Source organism: Danio rerio, chromosome 24, assembly GCF_049306965.1.
Source record: "Danio rerio strain Tuebingen ecotype United States chromosome 24, GRCz12tu, whole genome shotgun sequence".
Taxonomy (NCBI): Eukaryota; Metazoa; Chordata; class Actinopteri; order Cypriniformes; family Danionidae; genus Danio; species Danio rerio.
This window is the reverse complement of record NC_133199.1, coordinates 29,002,501-29,025,223: the sequence shown is the minus strand read 5'-3', so window position 1 is coordinate 29,025,223 and position 22,723 is coordinate 29,002,501. Positions and strand designations below refer to the sequence as shown.

Sequence of the window (22,723 nt, the reverse complement as noted above, 5' to 3'; positions counted from 1 at the left end):
CTGTTGTAAATTAACTGCAAATCAAGGCAAAGGCTGGTTCAGCATCACTAGTGTATTCTGCATTGAACTCCATTGTTTTATAAGTGGAATATTTTGTATGGTTTTATTGTAATAGGTTCGTCAAAATAATATACATTTTTGAAAAATTGGGATGCATTAGTAAATACGGCTGAAGTAATCATTTCTATTTATTTTTAAGTTTTATGAGATAAATTAGGAAATTAAGCTTGGATTTTGGGCCTTCATAAGAAAAAGTTTGTGCTCTAGTAACTGACTAATTTAGAAATTATCTAGTTTTTTTTTTTTCTTTTACTATGAAAATCTATGGCGACGGGGTGGTGTCATGCATATTATGGGGGGGGGGGGGGTGTTCAACATACTTCAAAACATCTTTTTTTTTGTTTCTGTACAAACATTCATTGCTCAAATGTGAAGATGCGTGTGTTCTTCTGAATTTATTTATTTTTTTACAAAAGATAGTCTTCCCATTACCTTCCACAACAAAAATAAATACTAGCCTACGAAAGTTAATGGTTGCAGTCAACATTGTTCAATACTTGTTCGTTGTTCATTGCTCGGAAAAATCACAAAAAATAGTAACGGTAGGCTACTTTTTCCTGAATCTCCGCTCACTCACCAGAATTCCCTCATTCCTGTAATTAGCGCTGAGCGGCTTTGCGTCTTATTAATACAGTCTGACTCGCGGATGTATTTCACCCGCGTCCCGTCCGTCACTGCGGCTCAGATTTACAAAACAAACCCGGATTACGGCGTCACCTTTACACAAGTCTACCCCACTGTGACCTCAGAGTGATGTGCGTTCACTAATTGGCCTAATGTGAAGAAAATGTAGGCTAAGTGATATAGCAATTTTTATGCTTCCGATAAACCACTCATAACCAACATGACATCTAGATTGAGCGGGAAAACAGCACCTCAGACACTTCAGTTAGCCTATTTCATAATCCATCAAATACAGCTCTACTGTAGTCTGTTAACTTACTATAAACAGTTTAGTTTTGTATTGAAGCTATTGGTTAAGTTGTCGACATTAAGCTTAATTAAAGACAAAGTACTTGAGTGTACACACATTTCACACACTTACTGGCTTCATTGTGTGTATATCTTTACAGCGGTACAGCTATCGTCTGGGGCCACATTTGCAGGGATTAGTGCTAATTCCCATTTCGCCTAGTGATCCTCTTGCAGTCAGTAATACACGTCCCGAGGGTTTGGGCCCAATAATCACTTACAGGACGTGCTTACAAACGCAATGGATGACGGTCGGACAGGTAGGCTACTTATGTCTGCCTGCCACACACAGAGGCTCTTTGAGCGCCATTATGAGATGATCAGAGACTTGTTTTGGCCCTCATTGGACTACATAAGACACTTTTGTAATCACGTAATTTGAGTTATTATATGTTTAAATTTATTTAATGAGGTCTCTATATGGAATGATATTAGAATTAGCAAATATTTTAATACGCTTGCGTTAGCATTAATAAATATTATTTATAAGTCTAACACAATAAATATTATTTAATAAATTTTATTTAATATTATTTAATAACCTAACACTAAGTAACAATGAATAGTGGTAGTTTTATTATTGTTATATTAGACTAATAACCACTGTAGCAAATATTTTTGTCAAACGTTTATATATATATATATATATATATATATATATATATATATATATATATATATATATATATATGTATATATATATAAATATATATATATATATATATGTTTTTGAGTCTTCTGCTCATGAGTGGCATTTTTGTGATCCAAAAATAATGTGTAAAAAAAAAAAAATATATATATATATATATATATATATATATATATATATATATATATATATATATATATATATATATATGAAACATGAAACATGAAACAGGAACGTTTTTTCATCATTGATAATAAAATAAAGTTTCTAGAGCATAAAACAAAAACGTATGAATATTTCTAAACTCTGCTTAGTTTTTATGAGAATTAATTATATTAGTAAAAATAGTAGCTTTTTATTGTAATAATGTTTACAGCATTTTGAATTGATCAAATAAATTCAACCTTGGTGAACTTTTTTAAATAAATAAATAATATTTTTTTAACCTGCAATTGCTTTGTTTGTGACAATGACAAATCACTGTAGATCCTTCATCTGAACCTCACCTTCAGATTAGCAGCTGTAATGATTTATTGTTAGCTCATATAACCACCTATGAGTAAATACGACCTCTGACCTATTCTGTGACATCACATTAACCTTTCGGGTCCCTAACTAACCCCTCTAATCACCCAGACTGCACACGGGCCCCTAGTGCACAGGTCATCTGTGCAGCCATCCTTCATTCTGGACATCATCCATCTTGCCATCGTTCAAGAAAACAAGAAATGACAAGTTACCAATGAAGTCTGAACAAGTGATGTCACCATACTACAATTTCTAATGTTAATAAAAATACTAATACACAATACCATTTACGGTACCATGGTAAAATATTGTCTTAAAAATTATAATCTTTTAATTGTCATTAAGATTATAATATATACACATGGCTTAATATCTCCATTTGCTCAAGCATGCATGGCTCAATGTTAAAGTCTGCATGAAATCTAAATTTGTCAGTGTATATTTTGCTAGCGCACATTGATGGAACAATAAATCTGTGCAAGTTAATCCACTGAAAATAAACCGTTTGATTTGGTAATCTATAATCAAAAACCAAACACTCTCAGATGACCTCAGTTTAACAGATTGGGTGAAATATGCGTAGCCACGCCACTCATGAAAGATGAGAGGAGGAGCACCAAAAATATTATGTTTCAGTTCACTAAATTTTCAGTTTAGTGACAGTCATTATGCTGAAATATACACTCACTGGCCACTTTATTAGGTACACCTGTCCAACTGCTCGTTAACGCAGATTTCTAATCAGCCAATCACATGGCAGCAACTCAATGCATTTAGGGATATAGACATGGTCAAGAAGATCTGCTGCAGTTCAAACAGAGCATCAGAATGGGGAAAAAAGGAGGATTTAAGTGACTTTGAACTAGGCATGGTTGTTGGTGCCAGACGGGTATTTTAGAAACTGCTGATCTACTGGGATTTTCACACACAACCATCTCTAGGGTTTACAGAGAATGGTCAGAAAAAGAGGAAATATCTAGTGAGCGGCAGTTCTGTGTGGTCAGAGAAGAATGGCCAGACTGGTTGGACCAAAGGCAACAGTAACTCAAATAACCACTTGTTACAACTGAGGTATGCAGAAGAGCATCTCTGAACACACAACTGTGTCGAACCTTGAAGCGGATGGGCTACAGCAGCAGAAGACCACACCGGGTGCCACTCCTGTCAGCTAAGAACAGGAAACAGGCTACAATTCGCACAGGCTCACCAAAATTGGACGAAAGAAGATTGGAAAAATGTTGCCTGCTCTGATGAGTCTCAATTTCTGCTGCGACATTCGCATGGTAGAGTCAGAATTTGGCATCAACAATATGAAAGCATGGATCCATCCTGCTTTGTATCAATGGTTCAGGCTGCTGGTGGTGATGTAATGGTGTGGGGATATTTTCTTGGCACACTTTGGCCCCATTAGTACCAATTGAGCAGTGTCAACGCGGCAACGCCACAGCCTACCTGAGTATTGTTGACCATGTCCATCCCTTTATGACCACAGTGTACGCATCTTCAGATGGCTATTTCCAGCAGGATAATGTGCCATGTCATACAGCGTGAATCATCTCAGACTGGTCTCTTGAACATGACAATGAGTTCACTGTACTCAAATGGCCAACACAGATACCAGCTCTCAATCCAATAGAGCACCATTGGGATGTGGTGGAAAAGGAGATTCACATCATGGATGTGCAGTCCACTAATGTGCAGCAACTGCACGATGCTATCATGTCATTATGGACCAAAATCTCTTAGGAATATATTTCCAGTACCTTGCTGAATCTATACCACGAAGGATTAAGGCAGTTCTGAAGGCAAAAGCAGGTCCAACCCAATTAGGTGTATCTAATAAAGTGGCCAGCGAGTGTATATCATTTTTCACTGGCCCAGCTGAAAAATAATAAATAAATAAGCAAAATATGTAACATTCTAATAAATCATTTGCTATATAGCATTCTTACAAAATTTCACAAATCTTAATTCCAATTTTAGTATTACAGAAGAAACTGTTAGCTTAACTGGTAACACTTTACAATAAGAGTGCATTAGTTATTGTTAATGTATTTCTAACCTGAACAAACACCACATTTATTACAGTATTTATTCATCTTTGTTAATATTAGTTAATAAAAATAACCTCACGCGCACCTCAAAGCATGAATTTGGATTTTAATAATGCATTAGTAAATGTTGAACTATGATTAGTTAGTGCTGTACTACTATTGTTCATTCTTAGTTCATAATATTAAATACATCAAGTAACATTAACTAATGGAACCTTATATTGTAAAGTGTGACCTCTTAAAGAAATTTTAAACTATTAATAAACAACTAAGCAAATTACTACCAAAAACACTAATAAATACAGCAGAACAAATGTACAGATGAAAACAGCGCTTACCATTCTTCAGGTAGATTTAACAGTATTTTTGTCTTCTGGTATTGATTAATCAATGTTATCATTTTCAGAGATTTCTCCCTCAATCGTTCACGTTAGTCTGTGAAAAGCGATATTGCATTGTTTCAAATACTGCAGTAATGATTATAAATGCAAAAACGACAACAGTGCGAACTCGTGAAAAAAAGATCTGAGTCACAAATCCATCAGCTCTTCATTTAATCTTTTTTTTTAGTGCTATAGACATCCTTTAAAAAAATCGGGCGAACGAAACAAAAAACAAGCTGTAGATGATGACCAAAATGGCATTTGAATCGACAGATATAACAATGAATTTACATTAAAGGATCCACCTCTGAATTGATCTCTTCATCTATTGTACATGAGAGCAATGCAATCACGTAAACAGCTCACATAAAAACATACATACACACACACCTTGGTTATGGTGGTTTATGAGGACTCTCCACAGGCGTTGTATATCCTATACTGTCAAAAAAGCTTATCATATGGCCTTACCCTACCTCTAAACCCAACCCTCATTTTTTATGTAAATAAATTCTATTAGGTATAATTTTTTTACACAATTTTGAATTATGAGGACAGAATGTGCATCCTCGTAAACCATATAAACATTATAATACCTACAGTATTCATTAAACAAATTTTATGTCCTCAAAAACCACAAAAACCAGCACACATACGCACGCAAACAAACATCCTCTCTCTCACTACAGAGTTTACAAATCTTGATCATCTCCAGTCCACCTGCAATCCTTGAATCTGAAAAAATGAGCTTGTGTGTCGTGTCTTTAGCAGGTCATTCTGGCAACCCCGAACTCCAGCGTGACCATGGCTGGTTCGTTCCTGGAGCCGAATGATCCAGGCAGCTCTGTATAAGCGTTCTCTGTGGCACTGCTGCCCTCTACAGTCCGTTCTCCTCCAGTGAGAGCTGGTGGATCCTCTCGGGCCTCCTCTGCAAACATCTCCTCATCCTCGTCCTGCTGCACGTCCTTTCGGCCTAGAAGAGGAGCGCCCAGAATGAGAGAGCGAGGTCGGGGAGGGAGGCTGCGCTCTCTCGGGGGCGTCTGGGGCTTCAGTGGAGACGTGCTCACACCTAAATTCTGCAGCTTCTGTGGAAACAGAAAAGGAGGAGATACATCATTTCAGGTGAAGGGTATCTGCAGCTTTCTAAAAGTTATTTTTAAGACTTTTTAAGACCAATTTCATGGTACTGAATTTGCAAAAAAAACATCCAAAACAGCTTCTAACAAATTGCCGTTAACAGATCTTGACCCCGGTGGAAAATTAGGCTTGTGTAAACCTAAACCCCAAGGTTCTTATTCATTTATTTATGTACAGGTTGACGCAGCTTACAGGTTAACTCATAATCTATTATATAGTCCCAATCTCTGCGTGCATAAACAAAATTCCTGTGTTTTTACAGGGTTCTGCCCATTTCATCTGGGTGACAAATAGACGGATAAAAAGATTTTAGGTAGATTTCAAAACAGAAACAAAATCCTTTTTACAGGGTCAGTTTGATCACATTTTTAAGACCTTTGAGACACAGATTTAATTTATCTTAAGACTAATTAAGGCCTTATTTTTATACTAAGGAATTTAACACTTTTTAAGGATCCACAGACACTCTGAGGTGAAAGGAGACTATCACAGTAAGAACAATGTAAGAATCCTTTCCAGACCTTAAAACATGGCCAGACTACAAGCTGTTTCTTGTATGTAGCAGATATTTTGACAATTATATAATTTTGATAATTATATATAAGTAAACTCGTCTTATAATTATGAAGTAAAAATCTATGTGCATAATTCTGAAAGTTAAGTCAATGGGTTTAGTGACTTCGTAAAAGTAAAGTCAACTTTTAAGGCAACGGGTTTACTTACTTTTTCAAAGTAAAAATAGGCTTTTTACGTGTCCTGTGCATACAGTTGAAGTCAGAATTATTAGCCCCCCTGAATTATTACACCCAGTTTATTTTCTTCCCCAATTTCTGTTTAGTGCAGAGCAGATTTTTTTCAACATATTTCTAAGCATAATAGTTTTAATAACTCATCTCTAATAACTGATTTATTTTATCTTTGCCATGATGAAATAAAATTTTGCTAGATATTTTTTAAGACACTTCTATAAGCTTAAAGTGACATTTAATGAGGTTAACTAGGTAGGTTAGGGTAATTAGACAAGCTATTGTATAATGATGGATTGTTTTGTAGATTATCAAAAAAAATAAAAATGCTTAAAGGGGCTAATAATATTAACCTTAAAATGGCTTTTAAAGAATTAATAACTGCTTTTATTCTAGCCGAAATAAAACAAAAAGACTTTTTCCATGAGAAAAAATATTATCACACATACTGTGAAAATTTCCTGAATCTGTTAGACATCATTTGGGAAATATTTAGAAAAGAAAAAATTAAAAGGGGGGCTAATAATTCTTACTTCAACTGTACATATAAATTAAAGTTACACATTGTTTTTTTTTTATTAATAATTAATGTATTACTTTGTTGCTGTTGTGGCTTAATTTGTAAATAAATAAATATAAAAACAATTCCATTACTAATAAAGTCGGCAGCTAGCTCTCTGCAACTCTCACATGGTCACCCACTGAAGCTAAGCAGGGCTGCTCCTGGTCAGTACCTGGATGGGAGACCACATGGGAAAGCTAGGTTGCTTTCAGGTGGATGCTACACACTGGTGGTGGATGAGGAGATTATTTATTTAAATAAACCTGCATCTTTATAATCAAATGATTATTCATAGTAGAACACTATAATTATATATTAATGATTATGATAATTATTTTATACACTGAAATATTAATATGATTAATTACATTAATGTTGCTATATTATTTATATATTATTGACTTATAACTAATAATTAATAATAATAATAATAATAATAATAATAATCGGCGAAGCAGTGGCGCAGTAGGTAGTGCTGTCGCCTCACAGCAAGAAGGTCGCTGGTTCGAGCCTCGGCTCAGCTGGTGTTTCTGTGTGGAGTTTGCATGTTCTCCCTGCATTCACGTGGGTTTCCTCCGGGTGCTCCAGTTTCCCTCACAGTCCAAAGACATGCGGTACAGGTGAATTGGGTCAACTAAATTGTCCGTCGTGTATGAGGGGTTGCGGCTGGAAGGGCACCCGCTGCATAAAAACTTGCTGGATTAGTTGGCGGTTCATTCCGCTGTGGCGACCCCGGATTAATAAAGGGACTAAGCCGACAAGAAAATGAATGAATGAATAATAATAATCTAAATTATTATTATTATTATTATTATTATTATTGGTGTTGTTTTGTTATTATTCTTATTATTATCATTATGGTCAGTAAGTTTATCACTGAGATATAGAAAACACCTAAATGTTCATTACAATAATCTGTTTTAAATGAATATGTCTCCCATACGTGGAAATCTAAATGAGTAGTCATTTAGTATTGCATATTTTTTCAGTAACTTCTGTTAGACTGTAGAAAATGTAGTCAGTGTGGAAATACCGTACTATCAACATTTAGTACTGTTGCAGACTTCGATATAAATAGTTCAGCTGACATTCTCTATCCAAAAAACATTCAGTGCAGAACTGTAGAAAACATGATTCATCAATAATACACAGCCCTGAATGTTATGACAGTACTTTATGAATTAAACAGTACTCCATTCCTTCACAGCCTTATTTTGTTCTTACTCACGTCTTTTGATCCGGTAAGTAGTACTGCAACACACAAATCCATGACTAATGCTTATTTCATGGGAAGTGAGCATTCAAGGCTTAATTTTGATCCGTTAAGCAAATTCCTGAGGTGAACTCACAGTCTTCAGGGCTTGAACTGTGCCCTCGAGCTCTCGGTTGCTTTCCTTCAAGGTGAGAACGTTTTTGAGAATGGACTGCCGAGGGTGCAGGGAGCGGTCATACTGATGGTACATGTTCCTCCAGAACCTTCAAAAACAAAACAAAACAAAAAACAGCATTTTTAGTAGTAAATTAAGATTAAATCTACATTAAGTATATGTGACCTCAAAAACATGGACAGACTACAAGCTGTTTCTTGTATATAGGGGATTTAATGACAAGCGAGAAAAAATCGTATTGCTTATTTGGATACATGAGGATGTTATATGTATACACAAATGTGTGTTATTTTTATTATGATGCATACATATAAATTAAAGGTACAGATTTTAGTTTATTTAATAATAAAATCTATTATTTTGTTATTGTAGTTGCTTAGGTTAACTAGGCAGGATGGGGTATTTAGGCAAGTTATTGTATAATGATGGTTTGTTCTGTAGACTAACAAAAAAAAGAAAAGCTTAAAGGGGCTAATAATTTTGTCCTTAAAATGTTTAAAAAAAATAAAAACTGATTTTATTCTAGCCAAAATAACACAAATAAGACTTTCTCCAGAAGCTAAAATATTATCTGACATACTGTGAAAATGTCCTTGTTTTGTTAAAAATCATTTGGAAAATATTTAAAAAAGAAAAAATTATTCAAAAGGGGGCTAATAATTCTGACTTCAACTGTATATGTAATATAAGCCTTTTGTTTATTATTAGCAGTTATATAAGATTATCACTATATATATATATATATATATATATATATATATATATATATATATATATATATATATATATATATATATATATATATATATATATATACATACATACATACATATATATATATATACATACATATATATATATATATATATATATACATACATACATATATATACATATATATACATACATATATATATATATACATATATACATACATATATATATATATATATATATATATATATATATATATATATATATATCACCTAGGGCTGAGCAAAATATTATTTAGCATCGATATCGCAATGTGTGTATGTGTGTATGTCATATGGCAGGATTAGATTATTTATTAAATATTAAAAAATATAAAGATATTATTTTCATAATATTCTATCAAATTATTTATACAATGATGACCATGTTTTACCACATTTTACCACACATACATTTGATTGTATGTATCTTTGTATTTGAATACACTTAGCCTCCACAGGAAGCCATAAAGCACTGTTTATTTAACTTTTAATACTTCGTATGATTGATTTATGAAGTCATTTATTGTATTTAATGCTGATACACTTTATTTTGTTTATTGATTTCAAAAACAGTAACAATTAAAGACTGCAGAACCTTTTTAAATTAAAACAATAAAATACAGAAATGGTGTTACATTACACGTTACATTATAAGGAATAGAGAAAAATAAAATCATTATAAATTAAATAATTGACAAAAACAAGAGGAAAATTATATAAGGTTATACATCAAAAGATTTAGTTTTTATGCCTTTTAAAGATAAAATATATGACTTAAAGTCAACAAAAAAATAGCTAGTATTGGAGTCTTTTGCAAAAATGTATACAAAAATCTTGCCCGTTATATTAAAAATATTAACAATGTATCAGATTCACTTCATAGAAAAAGACTCAATCACCCTAGTCCATCTAAATTATTGAAATCTTTTTAAATAGAGCCATTTAATTTTATTCATATATGTATTATCATATATTCATTTATATATTATTATAATCTATAATTGCAGCAAATAAAATTATCGCAATATCAGATTTTTCCAATATCGTGCAGCCTTAATATCACCCATTATATTGGTTAAGTAAAGAGTAATCAGTATAGGCCAAAATTTCTATATCGTTGCATCCCTACATCATAACATGTGAAAAATCAAACATAAATGTTTATCTTTTCCATACTTGAAGTGGTAGGCCTGAGTGGATGGTTCCAAAACTGGTTGTGATTCTGCAAAGCTTGGGCTGTACACGGGGTTCAAGTAGTTCTGCTTTTCACTCAGAAGGTGAGCCCACAATGAATACGTCCTCTCCTTCAACCTGCAATCATACTCAAATAAATGAAAGGCTTTGAGATGAGAAGAACGTGACTGTTTGTTTACTCACTGAAGGTCTTCCCTCTGCCGCTGGCTGTTGCCCAGGAAGTTGCCAAACTGGCAGGAATGGATATGCTCGTGGATCTGAATGAGAAACCACTCGCTAAACTCAAAAGCCTGAGGAAACTGTTCCGTCAGCTGCCAAACACACTCTAGGAATTGTGTGAAGATGGGGGATACTTCTTTAGGATCAGGGTCCAGCTGATCACACCTGCGGAAAAGGACATGGAGATTATTTCCAGTGTTACTTTCATTATCATAAAAAATAAATGGCTAATGAAGGCCAGCTTGAGATCTGAGATTCAAATGTTGCTTGGTGTTATTAATATATGAATATCCAGTATGTTTAATGAAGGATTAAAAAAGAAAGACAAAGTGCCAGGGGACAAAATACAGATCTAAACAGAAGTCAAAGAGGAGGGAAACTTATGCGGCGTATTTCTACAATGTTTTGAAGCAGGTGAGTGATGTTTTTATGAATAAAAATGATGATTATCAAAGAAACAAATTACTTCTAATGTCCATTTTGATTAAAACACAAGCGTGAATCATTGAGTTGGATCTTTTTAATGAGTCAATTGAACCAATTCTCCAACTGGAATGTTAAAGAAACATGTGCTGACCTGTCTGCGAACTTGTGTCCAAAGGAAATCCAGTCTTTTTCAATGAGTACCTGAGAACGAGAGGAAGATATATTAGGAGGAGGAAGAGACAGATGGCAAATGTCAGCTTGAATCTATGAAAGGTTCCTACCATGAAACCTTTGATGGTGCGATAGTATGGATCCATCAGCAGAGAACCTAAAGCGCAGACCTGAGCTGTCCGATCCCATCCATCAGAGCAGTGCACCAGGACACTGGCGCCCTCCACACTCACAGCCTGGTATTACAAAAACATTCCTCACTAATCTACTCAATTCATACCAGACAGAGTTGGCATTGTTAACTAATAACACTATTAAAATATAAGCCCAGCAAACTTTACTAGATTGCATCATCTTACAAATCTTTTATGAGCAATATTTCAGTCAACTCACTTATTTACACATTTTTATTTCACATATAAAATTATTATATATTTCATTATTTATACTGTGAAAAATCGGGTGTAAAATATTTTGTTTTGATTGAGTTACATAAATTTTTTTTCTACTCATTATGGTATTGTGTTTATTTTTTAATTAAATTACTTAGATTTTTTATTCATTTATATTAAATAATTTGTATCTTGTGTGTATTTCAGGTTTCTGTGAAGTTCTGGATAATTTATTTAAAAAATACTTAAGATTTTTGAAACAGTTTTATACAATTATTCTAAATATTTGATAACATTTTAATCACGTTGTTATCTATTTCTTTCATACAAGTTTTGTTTAGGGACTTGATTAAATATTTGTTACTATTTATTTTAATTTTACTTTTTAAAATGAATAAAATAGATTAAATGAATACAGCTAATTGAATAGGGTTAATTAAATACATTTAAGTTATTTATATACTTTATTTTTATTTATTTAATTTATGCTGTGAAAATCAGGTAGAAAATATTTAGTATTAATTACAGTACAATTATTACAATTAATATTTAAATTAATTACAGTATTGTGTTTATTCCTTCATTAAATCATTTTGATAAACATTTGTATTCATTTTTATATAATTTGTATCTTTTTTGTGTATTTCTGGATTCTGTGAAGTTCTGGATTATTTATTTGAATAAGACTTAATATTTTTGTAGCAATTGTTATAGAATTATGCTAAATATTTAATATAATTAAAATCCATTTTTTATTTATTTGTTTCTTTCTTTCTTTTAGAATAACTTTGTTTAGTGACTAATCTTAATTAAACATTTGAGTATTTATTTTAATGTATTAATTTGAGTGTTTATTTTAACTAAAGTTTAAATAAATATGTTTAATTAAAAAAGATGAATTAAACACATTTAAGCTATTTATCTATACATTTAATTATTTTTACTTATTTAATTTATTGATTTGTTTTTCCAACTCATTGTTGTATTTTGTTTATTAGATTACTTCATTTAATTACTTTACTTGTTTAAATAAACATTTTTATTTATTTATATAATTTGTATCTTTGTATTTCTGGATTCTGTGAAGGTCTGAATTATTTATTTGAATAATACTTAATATTTTTGTAACATTCATTTATTAATTTTCTAGTCCCTTTATTAATTTAGGGGCCGCCACAGCGGAATGAACCGCCAACTTATCCAGCACATTTTTACGTAGCAGATGCCCATCCAGCCACAACCCATCTCTGGGAAACATCCACACACACTCATACACTACGGACTATTTAGCCTACTCAATTCACCTGTAGCGCATGTCTTTGGATTGTGGGGGAAACCGGACCACCTGGAAAAAAACCCACGCGAATGCAGGGAGAACATGCAAACTCCACACAGAAATGCCAGAACCAGCGACCCAGCAACCTTCTTGCTGTGAGGCGACAGCACTACCTACTGCGCCACTACGTCGCCTTATTTTTTTAACAGTTTTCTACAATTATTCTAAATATTTGATAACATTTTTAATTCATTCATTTTCTTTTTGGCTCAGTCTCTTTATTAATTTGGGGTCGCCACAGCGGAATGAACCGCCAACTTATCCAGCAAGTTTTTGTGCAGCGGATGCCCTTCCAGCCGCAACCCATCTCTGGGAAACATCCACACACACATTCACACACACTCATACACTACGGACAATTTAGCCTACCCAATTCACCTGTACCGCATGTCTTTGGACTGTGGGGGAAACCGGAGCACCCAGAGGAAACCCATGCGAATGCAGGGAGAACATGCAAACTCCACACAGAAAAACCAACTGAGCCGAGGTTCGAACCAAGGACCAAGCGACCTTCTTGCTGTGAGGCGACAGCACTACCTACTGTGCCACTGCCTCGCCCTGATAACATTTTCACGTTGTTATTTCTTTTATACTAATTTTGTTTAGTGATTTATCTGGATTATATTTTTTAAATAATTTTTTTTATTTTACTTTTTAAATTAAATAAATAGTTTATATAAATATAATTAATCATATAATTAATCAAATTAATTTAAGTTATTTCGTTTTTAACTTCATTATGATGCAAAAAGTTTTCAAAATTTTCAAACCAGTGGCATAACACTGCATTCAGAAGGAGTTTTACTTTGGCAAGGAATATAGCTGCATCCATGATGGCTTTGATGTGACGCAACCATCCGCTGTTTTCCAGTCCAACCAGATAATCAGTCATAGAAAGGGAGCGTGTTCCCACCACTACAAGAAAAAAACACTTTGACAATCCACCAAATATTAAATAAACCAAAATGTCCTACTTTAAACATTTCAAACCTTCTAGAAGCTTTTGCAAACTTCCCCTCATCACATGGATGTTCTCAATGCCCACAAACTGGAAGCGGATATTGGAGTAGTTGTCCTCATTCTCATATCCTTTCCCTGCCGCTCGATTTGCCAATGCGTTCAACTGCAAAAACAACAAAAGGTAACTGCTGTGATCACTTCAATGATTACCAAAAAATAAGAATAACGTCCATGATGTTGTACCTTAGGTCGCGTGTCCATCACATATATATTTCGGCTGTTGTGATTGGCTTTGCTAATGGCCTGAAGCATGTGCTCGTCTTCCAAACAGCGAGCACTGAAGCCAGAAAGAGGCTGACTACACCGACACACTGCTGCCTGGAGAAATCAAACAAAAATATCCAGCAATTTGAGTATAATATAAAAACAGATTGTAGAGTTTGTATTTAAACACTTTGGATTTATTTTTTTAATCAATTTCTGAATGTCAAACAGGTTGTGGATGAATGGAGGGAAATACATTTCTCAGACTTTATAAAAAAATATCTTCATTTGAGTTCCAAAATGTCCTATGGGTCTGGAATGACATGAGTCACGTCAGTGGACTTATTTATTATTTTTTATCAGTGACATTTTTTTCATTAAATGTTTTTTTATTTTTAATTACAATGTACCTAAAACTGTTTGAATAATAAGACACAATATTAACTCCAGCATACATGGGTTCAAATTTTTTCAAGCAAAGATTCTAGATGTGCAACAAAAGACAGCAGAAATGGTGAGCAAAATGTGTGTGTAATGAAAATTGTGGTAACGGCATCAGTTATTTATTTTTTGCAATGCAAAATATTTTATAATTATTGACAATTATTTTTAATTAAATATTTTTTATTTGCAATCTCTTTTTTTAATTACTACGTACTTACTTTCCCTAAAACTAAAAAAATATTTGATTGAATAATAAAAACAAATGTTTCTTCAAAACTCAACAAGTAGTTATGTTTCCATCCAAAGTTGTGAGTTTATGTCAAGCACAAATTGAAAATTATTATGAATGTACAAAACATTTATGAATAAAACATTTTCGATCCCATTTGTTATAGAGAATAAATATGGGCACTTCCAATTATACAATTAGTTTTATCTACAATTATAATTAAAATTTTCTATTGAAATTATGTGCATCATTTTATCAGATTAAACATATATCAGACACATTTGAGCCCATAAGTTTATTATAATTAGTGTAGGGCTAGAAATTATCATGATTAAATGAATCCAAAATAAAAGTTTGTTTTGACATTAAAGTGTGTGTACCGTGCATCTTTACTATGTACATATAAAGACACACAGGCTTGAATATATTTGAGAAAATGTTTATTTATATTTAGATATAAAATATATGTGTATATGATAAATAATATATATGTAAATATCTATGTAACAAAATTGTTTTGTATAGTTTTGTTTCTGTGTATGCGTGTATCACATAAACGTGATAAATATATAAAACATACACACATACATCATGTCAAAATTTTATTTTGGATTAATCTCTATTAATCTTTGCTTAGCAGTAATTATAAAAAAAAATTATGGAAACATAGTTATTGATGGACCAACTAAAAAGGACAAGAAGCCACTAACAAACAGTTGGGATTTGCCAGTAAAATGACTCCGATCTGGAAACACCATGATTGATGTATTGTGTGGCATGTTGTGTGTTTCATGTGTGTAAGGGTGTGTATGTTTAACATAAACTGCCTCTGTGTGTTGACAAGCCATAACCTGTTTGCTTTTCAATACTTAAATGTAACACAACACAATAGAAACAACTAACGCCCATTTCTGTGTGGGACTTGTTTTAATGAATTAATGGAACAAAATCTGCTTATCAACCAACTGGTTTCTTTTTCCAAACAGTGGTGAAAGATGAGAACAGTCTTTACCTTCTTCTCCTGGTAGAAATAGGTCAGGACAGGAAAGCGGCCTTTGCTTCTGAATTTGGAGCTGCCGACTATGATGGGTTTACTGGCTGTAATGGGGACGTATAAGTCTCTGGGATATGTTTCGCACACCTGAGAAAAGAATTTAGAGCCTGTTATCTATTAGCACTGAAGAAAACCAATACCAGAGTTGACTAGTGGAAACTGTGCTCTGATATTCATAAGTATAATTTCAAAAATGACGTTTTAATCTAAAGTGTTTTGTCACTGGACAGTATCCATTTTTAGACTTTTTTTATTCAACCAATGAGAAGTATTAAAAAGTGACTATAGTGACTTGTGACTATATTTTAAAACACCACTGGATCTTTAAAGTGTCTCATTTCTAATAGAAAATAAAGACTTTATTGTGAATAAGTGAAGCATTTTTTGCATTTAAAAACAGACAAAAGAAATATTCAGTTTTGTGTTTAAATTTAGTTTGTTTCAATAATATTTAAGTGATTTAAGATTTTTTTAAACAATTTTGTTGATTGTAATGATTTTAGGAACTTTTAACGTACTAAATTATAATAATAATAATAGAAAAGAAAATATAAAAATAAATAAATGCACATACATACAGTTGAAGTCAGAATTATTAGCCACTCTCAATTATTTTCCCCAATTTCTGTTTAACAGAGAGAATTTTTCTGAACATAACTTCAATGATTTAATAACTCATTTCTAATAACTCTTCTATTCAGCTTAAAGTGACATTTAAAGGCCTAACTAGATTAATTGGGTTCACTAGGCAGGACAGGGATTAGGCAAGTTATTGTATAACGATGGTTTGTTCTGGAGACTATCAGAAACAAAATATAGCTTAAAGGGACTAACAATATTGACCATAAAATGGTTTTAAAAACATTAAAAACTGCTTTTATCCTAGCTGAAATAAAACAATAAGACTTTCTCCAGAAGAAAAAATATTATCAGACATGATAAATGTCCTTACTCTGTTAAACATCATCTGGGAATTATTTAAAAAAGAAAAACAAAATCAAAGTGGGGCTAATAATTCTGACTTCAACTGTACATAATAACAATATAAAGGTATCAAAGCAATTGCACATTAATAGCAGGTGATACAAGTTTCACAGACAACATATTTGTATCAGCTTCCTTAATCAGAAATCCTTCGAAATGATTCCATATTTTGATGAGTTTAGCATTTTAATACATTTTATAGTTATATTTTTCCATTGGATATTAAGGCTTTGTTTTATATTTAGCATGACATGAATTACTGTTAATAAACAATAAATTATTCTAAATAGCACCGTTTCAAAACTGTCAAAAAATATAGCATTTCAAGATGCAACTCATGAAATGATTACTCAACTAAACAATTCTACAATATAAATGTAACATTTTAGTTTTAATCAGTTCAGATTTTGCTGTATGCAGTAGTTGTATCAGGAATATCAAAGAATTGTACATTCTAATAAAAACTGTAATTTTGAATGATGCTTTTAAATACACATAAAATAAAGCATCATTATTGGCAGTAATTATGCTGATTTACATCTGTACCTACAGTGAATTCGTAAGATCCCATTCGTCAAAAAAAATCTTTGTTCAGGGTCGTTATAAGATTCATTCAGTGTAAATTTCTGTAAGTTACACTACCATGTCAATGCGGTATATGCACACAGACTTTTAAATTCAGTCAGCCACCCTCAGGACTTCCAGTTAGTTGACATCCTATACAAAATCTTATTTCTTTAAAAACAGTGCTCTTCACTGCCTGGCTGAGATTCAATATAAACTGGGTATCAGACCAAACACGAAGCACTGCAATTAATTATATTTTTTCATGTCTTTAAAATTTGCAAATTAAGGTCACCCCAGTAGTTTCGATGAAATTTCAGCGCTCACCTACAAAGAACGATGAAGCCTGCGTTTAAACGGTCTTTTGTCTCTTTTTAAGCTTTAATAACCAAATGGATGCTTACGTCTATTTAACTGAATTTATTATATTCACATTACAACATCAATGCTGTAAAAGGAAAGTGAAAACTTCACCGGAAGTTCATCATTGGCTGAAAAACACTAGCTGTGCATATAGCCCATTAGTGATAGCAAGTGGCACAATATTTTAAATCATGAATGAACCATTAAATCATTAAAGGCATAGTTCTCTCAAAAAAATAAAAATTGACTCACCCTGATATGGTTTCAAACCTTTATGAGTAAAAGAAAATATTCAGAAAAAAGCTGTAAAAAGGTAACTATTGATTTCCATAGTAAAAACATACTACAGAAGGCAATGGTTACCAGTTTCCAACATTCTTCAAATTATCTTCCCTTGTGTTTGACCAAAAAAGAAACTGAAACAGGTTTAGCACAAGTGAATGGTGAATAAAAGATGACAGAACTTTCAATTTTTGGTTGAACCACCCTTTAACGGACTGATTTACCAGATTCATTAACATATCAGCAAACCCCATCAGCACTTTTACATACAGTGAGGTTGCTTATTTATAACTAAACCTTAGTTCTATTCTAATACTACTCTGTCCACTCTATTTTAAGCAATTTAACAGCCTCATGAGTTCCAAATATAGGTCAAACATCATACGTCAAACATTCATGAACAGCAGATTCAAAAACGTTTTAAAGCCCCATTAATTTCCAATTTGTTGAATTCAAAACTGGTAATATTCAAATGCAGTTTGTAAAATAGGGTTCAAGTGTGCATTTTGTTGTCATTGTTCTTTTACAAGATTTAAATGTAATATTTTAAATGAAGAATTTCTCAGTTTTCCTTCAGTTTTTGTAAGCAGAACAGTCCAGTTGTTAAAATAACACCTTGAACCTTAAATTCCAGCACTTTCAAGAACTTGCGTTTGTTTTTAAGTAGTTTCCTGGCCTTGAATTCATTCATTTTCCTTTGGCATAGGCTCTATTCCAGAGGTCGCCACAACGGAATGAACCATCAATTATTTCAGAATGTTTTATGCAGCGGATGCCCTTTCAGCTGCATTCCAGGATTGGGTTTTTAAACACACGAACACACTCATACACACACACCAACACCAACATCAACCCACCCACAAACACACACAATTTAGTTTATTCAATTCACCCATAGCGCATGTCTTTGGACTGTGGGAAAACCGGAGCACCTGGAGAAATCCCATGCGAACACGGGGAAAACATGCAAATTCCACACAGAAATGCCAACTAGTCTAGCCAGGAATCGAACCAGTGACCTTCCTGCTGTGAGGTGACAGTGCTAACCACTGAGCCACCATGAATTTGCCTTTCATGCACTTTCAAGAAGCGTGGGAACCTTGTGAGAAGCCGATGTTGGTTATGTTCCACTAATTAACCTTCCCATCATACCTTGTAGTCCCTGTTAACATCTGTCAGCTGCCACTGGTCACATGGCACACCCATCCGCTCAAACTCAGCCGCGAGGTCTATGAGCTGCCAGCCCTCCTCTCTCTGCTGGTCGTTCTGCTTTGGGTTGTAGGAGAAAGCGTACAGCTCGTCGTAGGACACTGGCGAACAGAACAAACATAATAAAACTTCACAAAAGGTGAAAGTCAAAAGTATTCAGGCGGCCATCTGGAGTTTTGCGCTGGTGTCCACCTGTCCTTGACCTGGAGTTAACAAAGCATGAATGTATCTGTCGTCCAATCAAAAAATGAAAAACAGAGGGTGGCTAAGACCTAATGGCCCCCGATGGGACTTTCAGAAAATTTGCATTTACATTTAGTCATTTAGCAGACGCTTTAGTCCAAAGCGACTTACAATTAAGGAGGCATTCAGCGATTTAACACGAAGACGCAATACACACAGGAAGTGCTAATTATAAAAAGGAACTGTTAGTGCTCAGAGAACTAAGTGCAAGTTTTTTAGTGGGAGGGGGAATTATAGAGTGTTTCTACAGGTGGTTTGTCACGCCCACTCACCTGTGTGAGGCACACTCAGAATTGCATAATGTTTTGAGGTTGGGTTTAGTTTGAGCAAACTCTTGGATTTCAGCCCCAAGAAGGTGGATTGATTTTGATCAGGTTTCATCGCCATGGTAACGAATGCTAAACGGCTAACCTGGGGTGCTTTTCCCCAAACAACGACTTAACTCGCAGCTGAACTATCATAGTAAGATGCATCGTTTGAGAAAAGAACGATGTAGTGACGAGTGTTTGCCAAAACTTATAGTTTCCCTGTCGCAGATTCATTGTTTGAACCACATTAGTTATACTAGTCAACTTCTTTAGAGAAGAACCACATAATGTCTTTGTGCAAATTATATTGTTTTACATGCACACGCATTAAAAAAAAAAAAGTATTAGTTTTGGTAAAAACATGCAATCACGTTTCATATTAATTGAAATATATGTAAATGGCACGTATAGGGCCAATGTTTCCTTTAACAAATATTATTGAAAACATTACATATTCTATTCTAAACCATAAAACCACTTACAAAAGCTAACAAGTTATCATATATAAATCATATAAATAAACAATAAGGCTATTTATTAAGAAATGTTTAATTTAATACATAAACATATTTTTTTATTAAAATAAATCCTACTTTAATCATAATAATAATAATAATAATAATAATAATGAGGATTATGATGATTATTAAGTAGGATATTGTTTATTTGTTTTTTGAAAAGTCTACTTTTACAATTTGACACGCAAACCACTGCAGTACAGTACAGCACAGTACATATACAGTACAAATACTTAATAAATAACCTACTATAAATTAAAAGAATTAAAGTACGATATGTGCCACTTTTAAATAATAGGTCACCTTTCACTTTTGTCATGAGCCATGGCTGTGTTCAAAAAGACATCAATGTTTTCAAAGTGCACTGCGAAGGGAGCGCAATTGTAAACATGAAGATCGCTAAAACTGAACTGTAAAAATACTCTGAAAGCAAATTACACCTAAGAGTAATGACTTTAAGGTTTTATTTTAAAAAAGCATTAGAAGTTTAAATGTTAGAATGTTTTAAATGAACAGGGCATAGGGCTGATAACTGGGAATAGAACACAGCCAGGAACTATATTTCTGACTATGGCTCCAGAGGTGTAGTTGCAAGCGTACAAGTTTGTGATGCAGTTTGTGACTGTTCGTTGGAACAATGGATTTGGAAAACGCCAAATCAACTAACTATGTTTGTAACGACGCAACTCGCACCCCTGCTCCAGAGCAGGTATTATTCTAGGTTAAAGATCGCAAAACCAAACTGGACCAACTAGGCCTGTGCTATATGGGCAAAAGAAACCTATCATGATTTTCTAGAACAATATTTCAATTTCGATTTTAATCACAATTTTGACACACACAGACATTTTACAGTCTGAATCTGAAACATATTTCCAAAGGAAAACATATAGATCTTTATCAAAGACCTGTAACACGATTCTAAAACAAACAAAAAAAATGAAAAATCACCAAGTAAAGGTCTAACAAATTGTCTCTAGAACAGACCTATGGCAAAACAAATAGTTTACTGTGTGTTTGTGTGTTTGCCGTCAAACTCAAGCAAGTCTCCGATGTTCTGCCTGTCCACATATCCTAAGTAGTTGCGTGTACTTTTCTACATGTCCACAATTTTTTTGCCATGCATAGATTGTAGACTTTTTCTTTGTGACGCTGCTGTGAAATAGGCCGTTCACATATCATGTATTTTGCATACACAAGTTTGTTATTTTCAATGAAGGCGCGTGGCTTGCGCACACATACTCTGTTTTGTTTGTCTGTGTAGTTTGTCATCCTCTGTGAGTCAATTGTCGATGGTCACTTAGCAATGACAAACTACAAAAGAGCGTGAGCACTAAGAGCGTTAAAATGCTGGAGGATGAGACGCGCTCGCGCTTTCCAAAGGCTTTTAGACACAGTATCTGAGTGACAGGTCTTACAAATGACCTGGTTCTGCAATACATTAGTCTTCCAGTATGCAAAGTAATCCCACACCAAAGATGTTGACTTTGTTTGAGCACCAAGTCCTCCTGTGCTGAATTCATCGTGACTGTTTATGTAGACTATTTGTCATTAAGATCAGTCTCCTGTTCTTGTGCTCTGTTTAGACGCACTGTGTTATGATTGGTTCAAATAGCATACTGTAGGAGAAGTATCAGCCGGGAGCATACAAAAAATCATGCTGTAAGGTGATTTAGAAATCATGCATGTTTAAATCACAATTTCGATATGATTTCAATTAATCAAACAGCCCTACCGCCAACTATTCATTTGTTATGCTTGTTATACTATTTGTTTGTTATACTGAAAAGCCAACTGGCCCAGCCGGGACTTGAACCAGCAAGCTTCTAGCTGTGAGGCGATAGTGCTAACCACTGAGCCGCTGTAATTTGTTTATATTATATGAATTCTGACTGAGTGACTAAAGTGAGTGGATTTTACCCACCCGGTCTCAGAAGCCTAAGCAGAGAGCTGTAGATGTCGTGGCAGTCCCGCTCTCTTGGAATCACAAAGTGGACTACTCGGAAATTTCGGCACTGAATGAGGAGTGGGCAGCCAGTGGTTGTAAGGGACAGCTTCTCCACGGAGGCGATGTGGTGATGCAGGATCTGAACAAGCAAACACATGCAGTGGAGATCAGGGTTAGGAGAACAAACTACAATTTCCTACATTTCCAGGTCACCGATTGCGCAGTCCTATTTAAAACTATTCTACTATGAAGAAAAAAAAGAACGATTTTAAAGTATATTTAATATTTAATTTTACAATCTGATGCTCATTACAGACTTCACACTTTATTTTGAAAAATAAAAATAATTACAATGAATAAAAGCAAATTAATACAACACAA

At 33.6% G+C, this 22,723-nt stretch overlaps 1 protein-coding gene across 1 annotated transcript in view; it reads right to left on the bottom strand.

Moving 5' to 3' along the window:
- Nucleotides 1-4,800: 4,800 nt before the first annotated feature.
- Nucleotides 4,801-22,723, bottom strand: part of mtmr6 (myotubularin related protein 6) — a 26,762-nt gene continuing 8,839 nt past the window's right edge. The window contains 12 exon segments of the mRNA NM_199791.1: nucleotides 4,801-5,731; nucleotides 8,441-8,567; nucleotides 10,411-10,545; nucleotides 10,612-10,812; nucleotides 11,225-11,274; nucleotides 11,355-11,480; nucleotides 13,778-13,887; nucleotides 13,963-14,095; nucleotides 14,176-14,310; nucleotides 15,882-16,010; nucleotides 19,269-19,426; nucleotides 22,319-22,481. Of these exon segments, the coding sequence (NP_956085.1) occupies nucleotides 5,411-5,731; nucleotides 8,441-8,567; nucleotides 10,411-10,545; nucleotides 10,612-10,812; nucleotides 11,225-11,274; nucleotides 11,355-11,480; nucleotides 13,778-13,887; nucleotides 13,963-14,095; nucleotides 14,176-14,310; nucleotides 15,882-16,010; nucleotides 19,269-19,426; nucleotides 22,319-22,481 (1,788 nt within the window). The 3' untranslated portion in view covers nucleotides 4,801-5,410.